Source organism: Larimichthys crocea, chromosome XV (assembly GCF_000972845.2).
Source record: "Larimichthys crocea isolate SSNF chromosome XV, L_crocea_2.0, whole genome shotgun sequence".
Classification (NCBI taxonomy): Eukaryota; Metazoa; Chordata; class Actinopteri; family Sciaenidae; genus Larimichthys; species Larimichthys crocea.
Window position 1 is genome coordinate 16670187 of NC_040025.1, and position 17678 is coordinate 16687864.

Consider the following 17678-nt stretch of genomic DNA (forward strand, 5'->3'; position numbering starts at 1 on the left):
AAAACATCTAAAGACTGTAAAAACAAATGCATTAATAACTGGACCTGTTCACAGCTGGAAACGTTAAATGTACTTACAGAAAATAATTTGGCAATACCGACTTAACAGCATGTTCCAGTCACGTTACCTGCAAGATGGCAAGAAAACAAAACAAAGCTAGTAACACAGCCCCACATGCCACAAAACAAACTGCATTGTGTGCCCACATATATGGTGCATAGATCTCAAGATGAGATGGTTTACTGACAGACTGCAGGTGATGCTGCAAATTAATTAAACAGCATCCAGTTCACAACAGTATAGAAATGCATACATGACGTCCTGCAAGTCAAATAACAATACAGACAGTCATCAGTCTTGAAATTTGACAAAGCACTCAGCTGATAAGCGAGGGCGTTGAATATTGGGTGTTTTCCGTCTAGTGGCAAACAAATGACTGATCACAGTCACTGGTCGAAAGGCTAAAACGATACTTAATTTGTTTCGTTTATGTAGCGAGGTCTGATCACAAAGCAGACCGAGGCAGAGCATTAGCTAGTAGCTAGCTAGCAACATACGACACAAAGTTAATTAAATCTGTCTGGGCCTTATTTAATGGCCTGAAACGACCGTCTATCATTCCATATACTATATAGTGATATCTCAATAAAAACAGATCGCTGCCTCACTGCACGCTTCGCAACCGCCAACTCCGGTGACTTGACGCTGACAGGTTAAAGTTGCAGCTAGCTACCTAGCTGGCAAGCTAACGTCACCGTTGCTAACAGCATAACGTTATTTACCTAATGTTAACAAGTCACAATGCACAGGTTGGAAAACTGTTACCAGCCACGAATGAAAATGGTTTGCTTGGCGATTGGCAAGCAACACGTCTGACAAAACGAGACCCGCCACGAAGCTCGACGTATCAAATAAATCAACCGGTAACGTTTTGCTACGGAGTTGATGTTAGCTGACCGGCTAACAGTAAGCTACCGGTAACGTTAGCAGACGATCTTCTCTTGAAACACTTACAGCCACTTGAATACAACTAGACCTTACAAAAGTCGGCCAAGTCGAAAATAAGCCATGCGTGTAACCGACAGCAAATGTCTCTAATGCAGCTAACCAGAAATCGAGCGGGTTTATCCATCTGTAGCACAGCTGTCAGTGCAGATTTCACAGATTCACCATGCTGCCCTGACCTGGCTCTTCACTAATTCAGCTCGGGGCTGCGCAGGCCGCAAAAGAAGCCCGCACTCCCTACTCCAAACACTGCCTCCCTCTCAGTAAAACGAAACTGTAAACACCAGCCGGTAACCGCCGCCAGTAAGATGGGTGTGTGTCAAATACCTCTGACCAGGTAGCGCTACTTTGCCGAGGCTCTTTCCCCGGCTCCTCTGCTAAACAGCCGTAGCACGCGCTAGCTAGCGAGCTAGCAAGCTAGCCAGCTACCGTTAGTTGAGTAGCCAGCAGAAACGCATAATAACTCGCTGAATCATTGTCGGACGACTCTAACGTGACACTGCGAGTTTTATGTTCAGTTTTCGTACGGGCAAATTCACTACTGGTTACCGGCTCGGTAAAGAACTGGGTTCATCCGTCCGTTTGTATTAATTTTTTTTCTCCCCTCAGAGTATCCGCGCTTGTTTCCATAGCACACAGGCACTAGCTGTTGGCACAGTCATCATGACTCTGGGTAGTGTGCAAAAAGTGAATAACGTTACGGCAGGCAGTGAGTAGCCACTGTTTATCGATGCAGTGCATGTTAATATGGAGCAATTGTCCATCTGTGGGTCGCCATCACCTCAACTGACCACATACGAAGCACACAATTAAATGCACTAGAATAATAATGAGTATGACTGCATTGTCTGTTCAGTGATTTTCATCTAAATCTATCAACTGTCATGTGCATTTACATGTGCATCACAAGTAAAAAAAAACAAACATGCAACACAGCTGCAGTATTTGACACATGCATTAAAAAGAGAAGCCAAGATTTTCAGAGCATGTTTGGTCCCCGGCTAAAACAGATGATAATGAAGCAAAAACAGGCTTTCTGCATCCTAGTTTGTGTGCCAGCTGATCACTCACACCAATGTCAAAGCAATCAAGTACCATCATTGTCCCACAGCCACACATCTACTGATACATCTACATAAAACACAAGCACAATACTGGACACTGTTGCCATTTATCAGGTGACAAATATCCTATAAAAAATAAAATATAGGATGAAAGACACACACAAAGCTGTGTGTAATTTTTGTATTGTAAGGACTAATGTTACATGATGATGACAGAAATATTAGTAACTATTTAGCATCAGTATTACTGCTGTAAATTCCATCAGCAGTGCCCTGCAGTGTAACATGTGCGATTGACTAAACCCTCTGAATAATGAATGTATTCACACTTTGGGGTGTTGAAAGTTCAGGAATGTCGAGCATGCTGCGATCTCGATTATAATTTCAAAAAGCTATATGGAAAAAATGTCAAATGGTCCATCTCTGTCCCAGACGGATGCACCAATCAATGAAACTCAGTGGACAGTTTAAAAATAAATAAATAAATCACTGAATCAACAGATGTAAACGTTTCCTCCTCTTCCTCTTAATTTTATATGTCACATATTTAAACACACATCCAATTTTCTTTTAGCAGATCATCTCTGGTACACCAACAAGTTAACAAACACTACTCTATGCACTATTTAATTTTATTCAAAATATTTCCGTTAATTTCATTTACACGTTCACCTGCGTGCAAATCCAAAGCATACATTACGATGCATGGAAACTCATGAAATGTAACTCAATAATCAAGGTATCAATGACATTAATAATTGTGACGTTAACAGATCCTGCTGCAACATGAGCTGATCGCAAATATTGACATTGTATTGTATATTTGCAGATGTGCAAATCTTAATTGCAGCACAGAAATTACTTACAGGCATCAGATACATTTGAATATAAAAAAAATAATAATTATTAGTTGATTTCCACTCAAGTTTATTTAACATATATCAACATGTGTATTTTTTTTTTACTCTCAATATATGAATATTACTTTTCCAAAGTAATTTTGGTGCCACTGAGCTCCATTGTACTCGAACTACAGCTAATAAATGCAAATTATAGTCAATCAAAGCAACACCGTCTGCAGGAGAGATAAGACCAAAGAGATGAGGGTGTAAGTTTACGTTGTTTCAGGTGAAAAGTCCACGTATACAACCTCTCTCTTATTATTAATTAATGCTCATTTGATCAATCAATCATTTGTTACGAAACAAAACAATTCAGATACAACTCATTTCACTGCCAGAAATAGCTGACAAGAAAATGACTATTGTTATGTGTGGTTCATGATATTAACCCTAAGTAGTGGTTAGTGGTATAGACTCTGAAGCATACTGGTGTATCCCTACCACACATGTCTGTATCTCTAACATATATTCATGCATTTCACCACAACTCTTGTAGTTTAGTATTTAATAAGTCAGCAGTACATACCAGAAACTGCTTTGGTTCATTAGCTCCACCACTCTCATCCTTGGCTTGCTTTGCAGTTTCTTTAAACTATCTGAAAACACGCATCAAACAATCAAATCAGATTGGACAAGAGGAAGAAAATTCAAGCAGGTCGATCATCTGCAAAACACTTCAACTAACACGATTATAAAATAAACAGAGCTGGTGAAAAGGATGATAAACATATGGCGACATCTAACTTATCTACAGAAATGACGAGAGTCAGTTGGGCTTTCTCTACCACTGAAACATTTAAAGAAAAAAAAAGAACACTGCTCTTTCACACGTCTAAAAAGTCTTTCCTATAAAGTCTGTACAACCCTTTGATCAGCATGTGCTATTTTAAAACACTATTCAAGAGTAAAAACAGTTTGATATCATTTGCATCTTTTTTTATTTGGAACACGGGCTAGAAATTCATCACCCCCGATTGAAAGGCTCTGGTAGGAAGTTCAATTTTGCCTGCCGTGCAACTCAAGACTTGCTTTCACTATGCCCCGTCTACAAGCCTCATGATGAATAATCCACAAACGTCAGCAGTACATATGATAGAAGTGTTCACTGTCACTAAACCATCGGGTGCTTTTTATTATTAATTACTGTTATCATTTTTTAATTATTGCTAATCACATGCAATTAACTGAGGTGCCCCCGGCTCGATCCTCGCTGCAGCGGCCCAGGGTTTGTTTCTAACCTGTGGCCCTTTGGGGAATGTCTATATCTTTAACTGAGGTGCTTCAAATTTGTGGTAGACCCTCATAAAGCCAAATAAAACATTGCCTGTGCATCAGTGGGCTCTTGTTGATCACTGCTGATGAACTTTTAGTGTGTGCCAGCTCAGGACCGGCATGAATCAGTTGAATTTAACTATTGTTTTGGTAACAGAATAAATGAACACAGAATGTGGCACTCTCTGCAACAAGTCCACTCCTCCTGTTGTCATGCCATCACTGTGGTCACCGGCTGAGAGGACCAGGAGGAGGAAAGCTGTCAGGCCTCACAAGTTTACATTGAAATGGACCACTAGTTACTTTCAAAGACTTGTTAATGTGGTGTACTTCATTAACGAATTCAACTTCCTCCCTGGATAATTACATCCACAATCAGCAACGTAGCATTGACGCTAATATTACCTCCTGACGTTGTGAAGCGGTTATCAGAAAACACAGCAATGGCCGTGGATGTTACCTTAGTTTTTTAAGTAACATTACAACACTCCCTCACTCGTGTATCACTCCTAAATTAGCCAGGTCCGCTCTCATTATCTGGCAACATTATTGCGGTAGCTACCCAACGTCACGCAGTTAGGGGTAAAGTCAACGGCGGCGCTAACGTTAGCGTAAGTTGAACGCTAGTTTTAGGCAGACGTTAGCTCGGTTCACTAGCAGTCCGTGCTAACGCAGTTACTTTCAATTCAGCTTTGACGGCTAACGTTAGCAGACAAGTCAAACCTGCAACCTGACACTCAACTCTCACCGGTTATTTGTATCAGCGTTCCCCAAAGTAGCGAGTAGCCGTTGAAGGAGGACACTGCTTTGACTTGTAGCTAGAGGCGCACATACCCACACACAGTGAACGTGTGTGTGTGTGTGTAACGTTGTGTGTGTAACGTTGTGTGTGTGTGCCGTTTATGTTTGTGGGTTTCGCGCGAGCTGGCTAGCTCGTTAGCCTAGCCTAGCAGTGGGAGCTCCGCACAATGCTCTATCAGTGGGATCATGGCTAAATTAAAAATGGCGGTTTACACAGTATATGATCCGTACTTTACCCTTAAAAAGACACTAGTTTCGCGATCTCGGATGCCAGGGCTGGGCGCGAATCATCGACGGTAGAGTTAAGAAAGAGGAGTATATGCCAGCGGTTAGCTAAAAGCCATGTCATCGCTGTGGAATAAGTCTTTCTGCTTACCTCGAATGCGTGTTACATTTGCTTCTCCATCTTGCACTGGCGAGTGGTAGAGCAGCTTGAGATCTCGCGAGAATACCTGCTGCTGCTGCTGCGTTTACCCAGGGCACTCCCTTGTAATTGTTGTAGAGAAAACGACGCTAGTGCTGGTGCGTTTTCCGTCTGGAAGAGGGCACACACTGCCCATTAACTGGCGTTTCCAGCCTCCGACCTTGTGATTAGATGTGCACACGAAAGCACACAGCAGAATCCTCCAGAGTTTTATGAAAAAATATATTTTAATTCAGGTTTAATATGAAAGTGTATTCCAAATTCACTGACAATTTAAATAAAGACTGGACATTTTTTTTTAATAACAAATTCATGTAACCCCAAGTTTGGACAGGGAGTTGTATTCATAGTTGAGCAATAGAAATAATGTTTAATTATAAAAAGTACAACAAAAGAAACCCTGAGGAAAACCACTAATCATTCAAATATTATGTCTAAAGTGGCTTAATAACATTAAATTGTACTTTCATTATAATGCAAAAAGAAAATGTGTTTAATACAACACAATGTTACTTGTTGTATATTAATATCTTTCCAATACAGAAAAAAAACACCTAAATGAGCTCTCTACATTGAAACACAGCAAACAGAAAAACACTGATTCTCACATTTGTTGATCTAAAATAAATTCAATGAAAAAAGAAATTTTGCCCAAGGTATATTTTATCTGTTCCACGTCGTATTTAAACACATCATGTTTAAAACACACAGTACACACCAACACAAAAGTGAATAGCAACAATAATTAATATAAAACTAAATGGATGAAATAAACAAGGGCATATTTTTTTCCCCAGAACATTTCTACTATTACACAGACAAGACAACATGACAAACTAAGCATGACAATTACTGCGTACAAATATAAAAAATGAACTATTTCAGATATTTTCCAAATACAGCAATGTATCATGTACAAGTTATGTTAAGAAAGATTTCAAAGTTGTTGTTTTTTAAACTATAAAAGAACTTAAATTACAACATATATTTACATATGAATTCATATCCTGCACCACCATTACATGGTTTCACACAGTTAAATCTAAATTTCTTCCATTTTACTCACTAGTACATTCTGTGGAGAGAAAGCACATCTCTAGATCTGGCCTATGCTGCCAACACAGTTATGGCAACTCACAGGAAACTAGTCAACCCTTCTCATAATAATTCTCTGCTCTTCCAATGTAGCTATATAAATTACAAATATTACAAATATTTACAATGTCAACTTTAACTGTAAAAAAAAAAAAAAAATCAGACAAAGCAATGGATACATTTTTTTGTACATGTATTAAGTGGTTGAAAATAATTAAAGTAGGGACCAAGAAGATGAAGTGGTAAAAACATTGTTAGGACAAGCTATGAGATGGCAAATGCTGGTAAATAAATATGATCAGAATAAATAGAATTGTATGATGTTACTCTTGGCATCAGTTGACAACGTGCATACACTGGATTTTTGCAAAACTGTTGTGTGTAAAGATTTGTATCCTGTTATCATCATAACACACAAGAATGTGTTTTATGAGGTAAAAATGAGGTAACACTTTTCAACAGTGTGTTTTTGAGATTGTGTGAGGGCTACAGACATTTTACCTGACTAGAAAATGTGTTGCCTTTCTTTCCCTTTTAAAAATGTATGATGGACACTAGGATGTCTTTGCATAAATCGAGCCACTGAACAAAAATAACAAATCAGGTTTAGTCAATTTAGTTTATCTAGTTAAATCACCACCGTCATATTCAAATGTGTGTTACACAATGTCCCTTTGCCAATGTCAAATGATATGTGATCATTAAAGAGTTCTTTACCACATTAAGTGTGCATTTAGTGCACATTCCAGTGATTTGTTCAAAGTCACAGAAGTGCCTCTGAAAATACCTTTATGCAGATATGAATAAGTGGAGTGCCAAAACAGGCTCCTAATTAGATGAACAGAGTAAATGGACAAGCTATAGTGAGGTTTGATAACAGGTGAAAACAGTAAACAAATTTATCTAGAGTACAAAATATAGATCACTAGCTCTATTTCCTTCAGACCTACTTTCACAAAAGCCATTTTCTTCATTCCCACCTAAAAGTCTTCAGCCACGTGTTCCAACTTCTCTCACAAGAGAAGTTTGCCGTTACGGTGAATTTTCAGAATTTTTCCTAGTCTCTGTTTTGCAGTTGCAAGTCCTTTCTTTGGACGTTTCCCTAAATGAAAGCAAAAGAAGGAAATACATAAGAAAACATGCTGTCACAGAGATGTGAATTCATGCTGCCAATACTTTAGGTTAATGCTTACCTTGACCAACTCCGGTTGTGCCTTGGCTGGCTAAACCCGCAGGGGATGTACCAGAGTGAGAGCTGCTGTTCTGCGGAGACAGTGAAGGTCGGCGTGAAGTGAGGAATACACCAGGGGCCATGGCTCCGCTGCCTCTTGGGCCTCCAGGGCCAAAAGGTCCCGGTCCTGCTGTGTATTCATGGTCTAACAGACTAGCAGAGTAGTAATCCATCCTCCTGTCTGGACTGAAGTCTGGTGCAGATTCTGGAGGAGGTGGTGGTGAGGGTGGAGCTGGCTCAGCTTGAACAGGGGGAGAAGTGACTGCAGGAGCGGGAGGACGTTGCTTTTTGGTGTACTTCCTTTTCGCAGGCTTTTGCTGCTCCTGAGTCATAACAAAGAGATAATTATCCTTTATGCAATGATTCTTCTACTTCACATTATTCGTCAGACACATACTTCAAAGACCATTCCCTTTTTCCACTCAACTCACTTGTTGTGCCAGCTTGGCAGCAGCTGCTGCAAGACCTGTTTCTACAGATGCAACTCTAGCCCCTTCTCTGGCTGGCCGTTCCTGTTTGGGAAGGGTGGGCATCACCCTGGCTATAAATAAATAAAAATAAATAACAAATAGATCAACCACCAGAAAGCTAAAAAGAAATTGCGATCCATTTTGCTGCTATATTTAAGCCAGGTACCTTTTGGGCTCCATGGTGTGTCATCCCAGTTTTTCTTCCGCTTCATCTTAGCCTTGTTAGCATGGTCCTCCTCGTCAGACTCCAAGGACGGGTAAACTTAAACAAAAATTTGATTACCATGATTAAACATTCAAAACAGCTTCGATTTGTACATCAACACGTTTAAGTCACTGAGTATATTGCTCACCATAGTCTGAATCTTTAAAACAGGTTCCCAGAGTCTCTTGCTCATCTGGACTCTCCTCGTCACTCAGGTGACGGGCTGGCCGTTTAATTGGCCGTTTTCCAGGCCGCTGGATGACAGGTTTTTTCTCAGGACTTGATGTCTTTTTGACCCCTCCAGTCACCCATACAGCTCTGCCACCTTTTTCTTTGACCTTCCCTAATCCCTCTGTCAGGCCCCCAGATATAGATAAGGGAGACGAAGAGGAGGAAGATGAGGACGAGGAAGGGGGGTTGGCCATGGACAGCATACCCTGAATGGCATCCCGGGTACTGGGAGAGGCTGGGGCTTCCTCACTGAGAGAAGGACAGAGTTGAGCAATCACTCACCATCTCAAAAATAACCTCCTAAACATAGTGTAGTGTCAGAGCCATTGCAAATATGTTAAATATGCATTTCAAAAGGTTATTAGATTCTTCTAAAAGCACAGTGATCTGCCCTTTCACTGGTATCCAAAGATCAGGAGGTGTTTTTCAAATCATCAACATCATAACAGATCTTAGTTTGAGTTTAATAAATAAATTACTACTGATCAAGGAGATCTAACCTGAGTGTTGCAGAGTCCAAGCCTGCCACTTGCTTGCTGGCCTTCAATAAGTCCAGGATGCCCCCTGCACCACCCTTCACTCCGTGGGCGGCTAGCGCCTCCTCATCTGTGGTATAATCCTCCTGAAGCCACGACCACAAACATGCGATTATTACATCTGAACCAGTGCTGTAATGATAAATCCTTTCTTATCTTGTGGACAGTGATGTGGAGAAATCCCCATTACATTTATATTATTACCTAATTTCCCTTCGGGGATGAATAAAGTAATCAATCTATCTATTAAACAATGATCTGTTAATTAGACAGACTCTGTCCAATGGAATAAACTGCTTGTGATTTGCAATCAGAGGGCAGAGTGTACGCTGTTGTATCTGTTTCAATGAGTAAGCAGTTATCACAAAATAACAAACTACTATTAAACTTGCTGTGCTTAGGTGTTTAGATTGTCCAACAGTATTTATCTCTGTGGGGAAATAATCTTGATAAAGAAGCTACTTTCATGTGATTCAGCGAGGGGATGCACTGATCGATCAGTTTTCAGCTTGTTCAGCCATGACTGCCAAGGGTCCAATCAGTCTCATATCTGATTCGCTGCCAGTCAAATTTACACGCATGCTTTGCTGGACAAAGGGTTCATGATAATAACTGACTTTTGTCACAGCCACACACGTGCTAAAACAACAACCCTCTTCCACACATGGCTCGCCTGCTGTTGTCAAAACAGAATTGGGGAGTTAAAATTCCAATACGCGAGTTGTGTTTTTTGTGTGACTTTTTGAAAACAGTGTTTTGGAAAGTCAACGCATCAGACACAGGAAGAAAGCAGCATGAGAAAGAAAGCAAATTGTAATCAGCCGATCAGACGTTTAAAAAAAATTGTAATGAGCTGAGAAAATTGCAATCAGTGCATCTATAGAACCACAACATAACAACTGTGACCAGCTCAACGCAAATACTGGAAATATCCCTGTAACCATTACAAAGATAGACTCAAAGCCACAATGTAGTCTTGCAGTCTGTAATATTCTGTATCATTCAATGACATGTGTGATTTAAGTTTTTACAGGGACTGACTTATACTGGCTACTAGAGCTTCAAGACAGTATTCAGTATCGACTCCAGAAAACCTGATTGATGCATTTATAATAATCTCACCTCAATGTCAAAGTCTACTTCTCCTGGTTCCCTGATGCGATTAGGATCAGAGCAGGGTTTCGCTCTGGGCAACTTCCTGGGAAGACCTGATGGCACATTTTAACACAGTCGGGTTACAGCAACTTTTTAAAATATATTACTAAACTATATGCATGCATTCAAACAGCTATACTGATCTCTCATAGACCTCACTGGCAGAGCTAAACATTCATAATAATCTTGTTTAAAGTCAAATTCTCACCACTTAGTTTCTTTTTCTTGCTTGGTCCTGCAGGCTTACGTCGCGGAGGAGGGGTCTCGTCAATCTGCAGCTCATCCTCAGACTCCAAGTCAGACAGACTGGATCCCTCCATGGCTAGATGTTTGTAGCTCCCCGCACTTCCTGCACCATTCTTGCTGCCGTTCTTCTTACTAAAACCAGATGCTCAGCAGTTAAAGCTTTTGGTAGGATCATACAATAACAAAAAGTTATAGCAAGACACCAAATAGTTGCAAGCTTACCCTTGGATTTTCCCATTGGTCAGCACAAGTTTTAGTTTGCTTTTATTCAACTTCCCCTCAAACTCCTCTAAAGGCAACTCCAACTGAAAAGACAGAAGAATTGAAAGCAAATGTGAGAAGAGACTCACAAAATGCTAAATAAGCATTCACATCATTATCACAAATGTCTGCAAACTTCATAACTTCATACCTTGTTCTTGTTTTTGGCCTTGCCAGGTTGAAATTTCTTGAGCGTATGTTTGGTGTGAATCTCAATCAGATCAAGTTCTCCTGCTTCTGCCTTTACTAGCGCCTTCTGACCCTTTTTTTTGGTTCCTGGGGGCCCAAGACCCCCTATCACCTCCTTGGGCTTGGGTGCTTTCTTTTTTCCAGGGGGGCGTCCTGAATTCTGAGAGGTGGTCAGGGGAGCTTTAGAGAGTGGCGAACCAGGAAACTGAGCTCCAGTGCGGCCAATGTTTTGCTGGAAGATGTCCTGTCAAAGAAGAAGAGTACCATCTCATCAGTAAAAACCAAAAAAAGTTATATTTCTATGTACAAATTCATTTATAAAAAGAAAAGGAAAAAAAAAAATTCTGTGATTCTATTTACCTCAACCAGACGAATCTCCTTGGCCAGGTCCTTCACTAATGTCTGTGTATTGATGGTTTCTGGAATTTCTACTTCATGATCTGCTAAAGCCTGTGTGAAGGGAGACAACTGAAGTCAATCTCACACAACACTTTGTAATGTTACACCTAAAATAAGGTGTTCATATTATATTTCAACTTTAAAAAGGAATGTTTTTAAATTTAGTAAATATACTTTCTGAGGGACAAAATGGCCATAAAAACATCTTGTTTTTATGCTGATTAAAGATACAAACAAATGAGTGAGTTAAGCGAGCTGGTAGACAGTTAGCAAACCTAACTGCTGTATCCATGTGTTGTATTTAACATTGTTACAACTGGTTATGGAGGGAAATAAACCCAGAAGGATGATAAATGTGCCTACCTCTTTACGGGTCCAGCCGCGGAAAGCATTATTCAGTGCCTTTGCTCCGTGAACTAGGTAAGTGGCGGGGTGTCTGCGGTTTTCTCTCAAACCTGTGAAATAGAATAGCTTAAGTTTAATAATATCACAATGATGAGTGCATATAGAATAACAACAATAATAATATTACAAGGATATAACAAAAACACAGGTCACTCCAGTGGTTCACATAAAGACATAACATAAATATTATGACAGTCATTGAACTCCCTTACCTCTGAAAGTATCGAGAAGGTGCTTCCCAACATACCAGCACACAGTCTCAAAGTTGGGAAATCTGAACAGGTCTGCTGTGCTTAATCTCTTCTCGATTTCATATGCCCTATTGATGACAGTACAGCACAAGCAAAGTCAGACTTTAACGGTTATTGCCCCAAACTTTATGATTATCTGTAAAGAGATGTAAACAAAAACTAAAAGCAATATCTGTTAATAGCTGATTAAACCAGAGAGGCAACTATCTGTAATTTTCTGCCTGATGTATGTAAACACATTGATACTATTAGTGATTAAAGTCTAGTATTTAATTTCATCCGAATTAATGGAAAAGGTCCTGAGGAAACTAACCGCAGCTGCATGTCAATGTTGAGGCTATGTAAGAAGTTTCCTCCAAAGGCCAGACAGTCCACTGGAGTCAGCACAGCATGAATCCACCCTGGAAGACAAACAAATGACAAAGGTTTAATTTTACGATTCAGCCTTGTTTAACCATCATGAACATGTTCTCATATAACTAACAAAACAAAACAAAACATTATGGCTCACCTGTTGGTATGAACAAGGTGTTTCCTTGTTTGACAGAACACTTGTAACACATATCGACCTGGTCTCCAAAGAACAACTCATTCTGGTTCGACGAGGAACTCCACCGTTCAAAAAGTGCCAAGTTGGCTGGGGTTGGCGAAATTAGGTAGAAGATTTTCTCACCCTGAATAGACATAGAGACAAACTCTTAAACCCTGTTCTTCAGTCAGTGTAACTGAAACTTCCCAAACACGACGTGAAATTAAACTGTTTTTCTCTCACCCTTAGGACATGGTACCATACGGAGGTGCCCCCAAAGTCGATGTGGAAGTCTGTGTAGCTATCTTTCACTCCCATTAGGCAGTATTTCTGCACGTTGGGGCGCTCAAACACAGACTCTTCAGGCCAAAGGTTTTCCACCCATGACAGTTTCCTCACAATCTTTGGAGTCTCCACCAAGTTTGACAGCCTGAAACAAGTCCACTTCATCTTTAGTCTTCAAAATATTACATCCATAACAACACAATCTCACTTCTCAGTCAGTTGAATATGCTTGTGTACCTTGTCTCAGAGAACTCCAGGCTGATGACATTGAGCACTTTGTCTCTGTTTGGGCTGTTATAGTATTCAGCAAAGTCTCCCAACCGCATCTTCAGGTCACATTGACGAGACACATCAATAACATCAATCTCTTTGTCTGCGCCTGCAAATACAACAAAATGAACAAGTTTAAGAAAAAAAGAAATGTAGACGACTCAATCATGACGTCCAACAAAAACAAAACTGAATACATATTAGCCTATACACCTAAAGAACAATACAGAGGTATGTATTCAAATTTAGTACTAAATGTGTCGTATGTGTACCAATGTAGTGCTCCACATCACTGACGCCGAATGATGATGGAGGAAGGGTCATTCCAAGACCATCCCGCCTCAGCACCATGACAGGAACACTGAATGAATGTTCTTCCAGAAACTCGACTGTGAGCTGAGCCCCAGACGGCTTTAGCAAGACTTCATCCGCACTGTCATAGAAACACAGACACATGCACAAGTTTTGCTTCTGTTCACAGAGAAAAAAAAAAAAGTATTCAAAACAGAATGCTTTACAATTAAAGTAAGACGTAAGACCAGAAAAACACGAGTTAAGCACAGTAACTTCTCTAAGTTGTAATAATGGAATAAATCAATTCTAAATAAATAACGTACATCATGTTCACAACTCACTGAAAACAATATGTGACGAGCGCTAATATCAGTGTGTCACTTAGTGCTAATCATAGTTTTACCAGTAAACTTTAGGGTTAGACTTACTTTGGGAAGGTGCGGCTGCGTAACTCTCTAACAAACTGTGGGCTGCCGGTCTTAACAGGCCGACTTGGATCTCTTGTTCCAGCAGTAGTATCTGTCTGCTTATGTCCTCCACGGCGTTTGCGCACTGAGAAAAAAAGAGACACACAGGTTAAGATTAACATTAATATGTAAACCAATAAGATCATGACATATAAAGAAAGGTATACTTAAGCAATGGTAACTTACTGACAGATGGCCCATGAGTGACCTGACAATTGGGGCAGTGATACAGGTCAATCTCTGCTGCTTTGTCCTCCTCCACTCCGACACAGCTACACAGAAAACATACTTATCAGACCACGAATGTGCAGAGTATATCCACAGGAGTCATGCAACCAACAAGGTAACCACATCATAAATCACACAACGTAATATTTGAATCTCATTGCATACACACGACACTACATGCTGACCACAATGATAAATATGAAAATGACCCACCTTCCATGAAACCAGTCTTGACAAATGTCACATTCGATCATGAAGCGTGTCACATCGTATGGCAGGCGACACAGGCAGTACACTGGCACCGATGCCATATTTTGTATGTGTGCCGGCTGGTCAACACTTATTAATTTTGGATGCGTCAAAGCCTAATTTATATGGAAATGACTATTTAACAAACTAAAGGCTTTATCGACTATGTAGTCGAGGTAATGCTGCTCTTGCAGGGAGTTGTACGTCTGTCACTTCACTCGCAGAGTCTTGTTACTGATTCACATGTCCACTTTGGAAGCCTGTTGAAATATGGGAGAAAGAAACGACTCGTTAAAGGCTCATTAATAAAGCGCTTAATGTGAGTACTAAGAAGCACTTCACACAGTAAACGACTAACATTAAAACCTGCTGCTGTCATAAAACACAATAGCTTATCCTGCAACCTGGGATGAGCTGAGTCAAATGGCTAAGTAACGAAACTAGTCGTTTCGGTAGCATAATATCAACCTTAAAAAGTATTAAACTAGTTTGTAATCTTAAATACACAACTAAAGAGGCAACAGTTATCTGCCAGATTTAAAATGTTTAAAAACATTTTGCTGCTGCTAACTAGTTGGTAACAGTAGCAAAGTGGCAGGTTGTGGTGTTAGCTTGCTGTTTGTAAACACGCTATCAAAACACTAACGTGTTTAGCACGCAAGCTAACGTTAGCCACCGCCGAAGCTAACATAAGCGTTTGAGAAGATGTTAACTTTAACTTGCAAAAGAAACAGTTGGCGCGATTCATTTAGGGTTTAAACTCAAAAGAAACGCCTCATGCACAAGATACAGCTGGTAAATTTCAGCCAAACAAAAGGTGCGTAGTTTGTAAGCTAAACTGACGCTAGCAACTTACCGACATGTAGCTGCGGCAGGCCACGCACTCAAAAGCCGCTGTAATCCCTACGCGAGCTCGGAGGCAGCTGCGGCCTTATTATGCAACGTAAATGATTAGCAGTTTACTTTACCACATTTTTGTTTATCAACTCCGTATTGACCAAATAAAAAGAGGCCAGACGCAGAAATTCACTGAAACAGAAAACTAAAAACTGAAGCGACCCAAACGAGCATAATAACTACAAATAACGGCGTATTGAACTACATCAACGCCATTTCAAAGGCTGTAGCGTCAGACCGTTGTTCGTCGCTATCTGCTGTTGAAGAACAATAAAGTTGCGACAGTCAAATGTTGAGTTGCATTCAGGAAAAAAAAAAAAAAAAAAACTCGCGGAACGTTTTGCGGCAACAAAGTTGCAGAAGCAATAGACTCCATAGTTGCAATACAGCAGTTTGCAACTTAACTATTATTTTCATCCCAGGTTATCATTGTTATTTCACACTATATAAACTTGGAGTATATCGATCAACACTATGAATTGTCCTCTAGTTATGATATATAGGAAGGCCTGATACAACAAATCCAAACTTTTTTTCTTAAAGTAGTATTGCATTAATGTAGTATGGGCAATATATATATATAATATATATAGATATATATATTATATATATTAATATATATATATATATATATATATATATATATGACAACTACACCTTTATTTATTATTCAAAGAAAGATTCGATTACATCTGAAGTAGATATAAACTAATAATAAAAAAACAATCTGAAATTAAGAGGAGTCATTTAATTTCATTATTTGTGTATATTATATATTAAAATATATATTTTAAAATGATTTATTTATTACTCATTTCTGTCAGTCAGGGTTGCTCCTCCTGTTTTTACTTTGTTTTGTTTTGTTTTGTTTTGTTTTTTGTACATGTAAATGTAAAAACATATTCTAGTTTTTAAAATAATCTGATTTCTATATGATAATCAGCTTGCAGCTTATTTGATATTTGTAATGGTTCAAGTTGAAAATGTCATTAACATATTTGAATAATTATAATATCATTTCATTGCTCAGCAATAACGTCATAATAATGACAAAAGCTTACGTATGTTCACTGTGATGGATCCCTATCTCGAGGTTCAAATGTCTATAACTTTTAGTCTGTAATGCAGAAAGAAGGCATTTCCTAGAGGGGAAAGTATACCTGATTTATACTACATGTACTGTAAAACAAATAGTTCTGTGGGCCGTCACACTGGTCTTGTAATGAAGTCAATCCCCACATTGTGTCATTGTGTTTTGTAGGAGTGCCCAGTTTGCCAAACTAAAATATGGCAGGTAAAAAAAACCCCACAAAGTCATAATTTGATGTTTAACATCATTTATTTTGATTAGTTACAAAACATAAATAAAATCAACAGTTGAATTAGTTACAATTTACAGAGGCTAAATCACCAGCAACATACTTTATTTTTCGAGGTTTCTCTGCCCAAATGTCCTTTTCCCATTGGTTCTCATTAATGCCATTTTGGGACTCCCCGCATTTTTGTTGCATTAATTTCAAAGTTAATTCAATCTGATATGCAACCCGGCAGGAGGGATTACATCATTCTGTTATGTTTTGCAGGTTCCAGATAAGATGACCAAAGAAAAATCAGTGACTATAATATTAAATGACCCCGGCCTGTCAGGACAGAGAGCTATATGAAGGCAGGGGAGTCTCATGTAAACAGGGATGAAAACCAGTGTTTTCTAGTTTCAAATAACCTCTGATTTATAATGATCAGAACACAATTTTACAATTTGTACAACCCCATTTCAAAATACAAAAATAATCTTTATCTTTTAGATAACATTTTGGTAACACTTCAAGGACAAAGCCAGCTCCATATCATGAATGATGATCTTTAAGCTGTAGCTTGCCGTCAACATGTTAGTATCAGACATGACAGCACAGTATCTCACCTTCACTAATAGTGAACTACAACTCTGTGACAATGTGGGTTGTCTTGAAAAGCAACAAATACAGAAAATCGTTGTTATATTCTAGATTATGTAGTTGCTGTTTCTGAACAACCATACATGGTGATGTCTTTGACTCGTGTTTAGCAGTTTTTAACAACTGGTACAATCTCCTGTTTTCAGTGGCACACATCTCTCTATCATTAATGAAACAGAAATTCTGTTAACCCAATAAAATGTGTAGTAATATATCTGCTGCTGATATATTACTCAGAGTATCTCTGCGTCTACAAATTAATTAAGTTTAGAAATAGAGGAATGGAACATTTCTGTAAACCTTCTGCAGTGTGCATAAAGCACGATTACGACCCACAGTTCAGCTTCTGACAGATGCTTTCA

The 17678-nt window shown here is 39.3% G+C and overlaps 2 protein-coding genes across 17 annotated transcripts in view; both read right to left on the reverse strand.

The window, feature by feature from the left end:
• The window catches only part of huwe1 (HECT, UBA and WWE domain containing E3 ubiquitin protein ligase 1), a 36535-nt gene extending 30962 nt beyond the window's left edge, over positions 1-5573 (reverse strand). For 9 of the 16 annotated variants that reach the window (XM_019259263.2, XM_019259257.2, XM_019259255.2 and 6 more), the window contains exons 1-3: positions 5421-5572; positions 3498-3567; positions 78-127 (exon numbers count right to left, since the gene is read on the reverse strand). The gene's annotated coding sequence lies outside the window, so the exon portion shown is untranslated. Of the gene's footprint in view, positions 1-77; positions 128-1014; positions 1033-1332; positions 1476-1554; positions 1649-3497; positions 3568-4991; positions 5110-5280; positions 5377-5420 lie in introns of those variants that run through there. The other 7 variants (XM_019259258.2, XM_027288418.1, XM_019259251.2 and 4 more) reach the window with 7 other exon arrangements.
• A 540-nt stretch (positions 5574-6113) lies between these two features.
• On the reverse strand, positions 6114-15633 carry phf8 (PHD finger protein 8). Its single transcript, XM_010748040.3, has 22 exons — positions 15321-15633; positions 14429-14724; positions 14174-14259; positions 13949-14072; positions 13499-13659; positions 13194-13335; positions 12915-13101; positions 12654-12816; positions 12456-12543; positions 12104-12210; positions 11850-11941; positions 11448-11537; positions 11050-11331; positions 10860-10942; positions 10600-10769; positions 10359-10444; positions 9201-9322; positions 8618-8949; positions 8431-8526; positions 8226-8335; positions 7757-8117; positions 6114-7665 (listed from the first exon to the last, which is right to left on the reverse strand). Exons 2-22 carry the CDS (start codon positions 14524-14526, stop codon positions 7577-7579), a joined length of 3069 nt encoding a protein of 1022 aa, XP_010746342.1. The 5' UTR covers positions 14527-14724; positions 15321-15633; the 3' UTR covers positions 6114-7576.
• Between the last annotated feature and the right edge of the window lie 2045 nt (positions 15634-17678).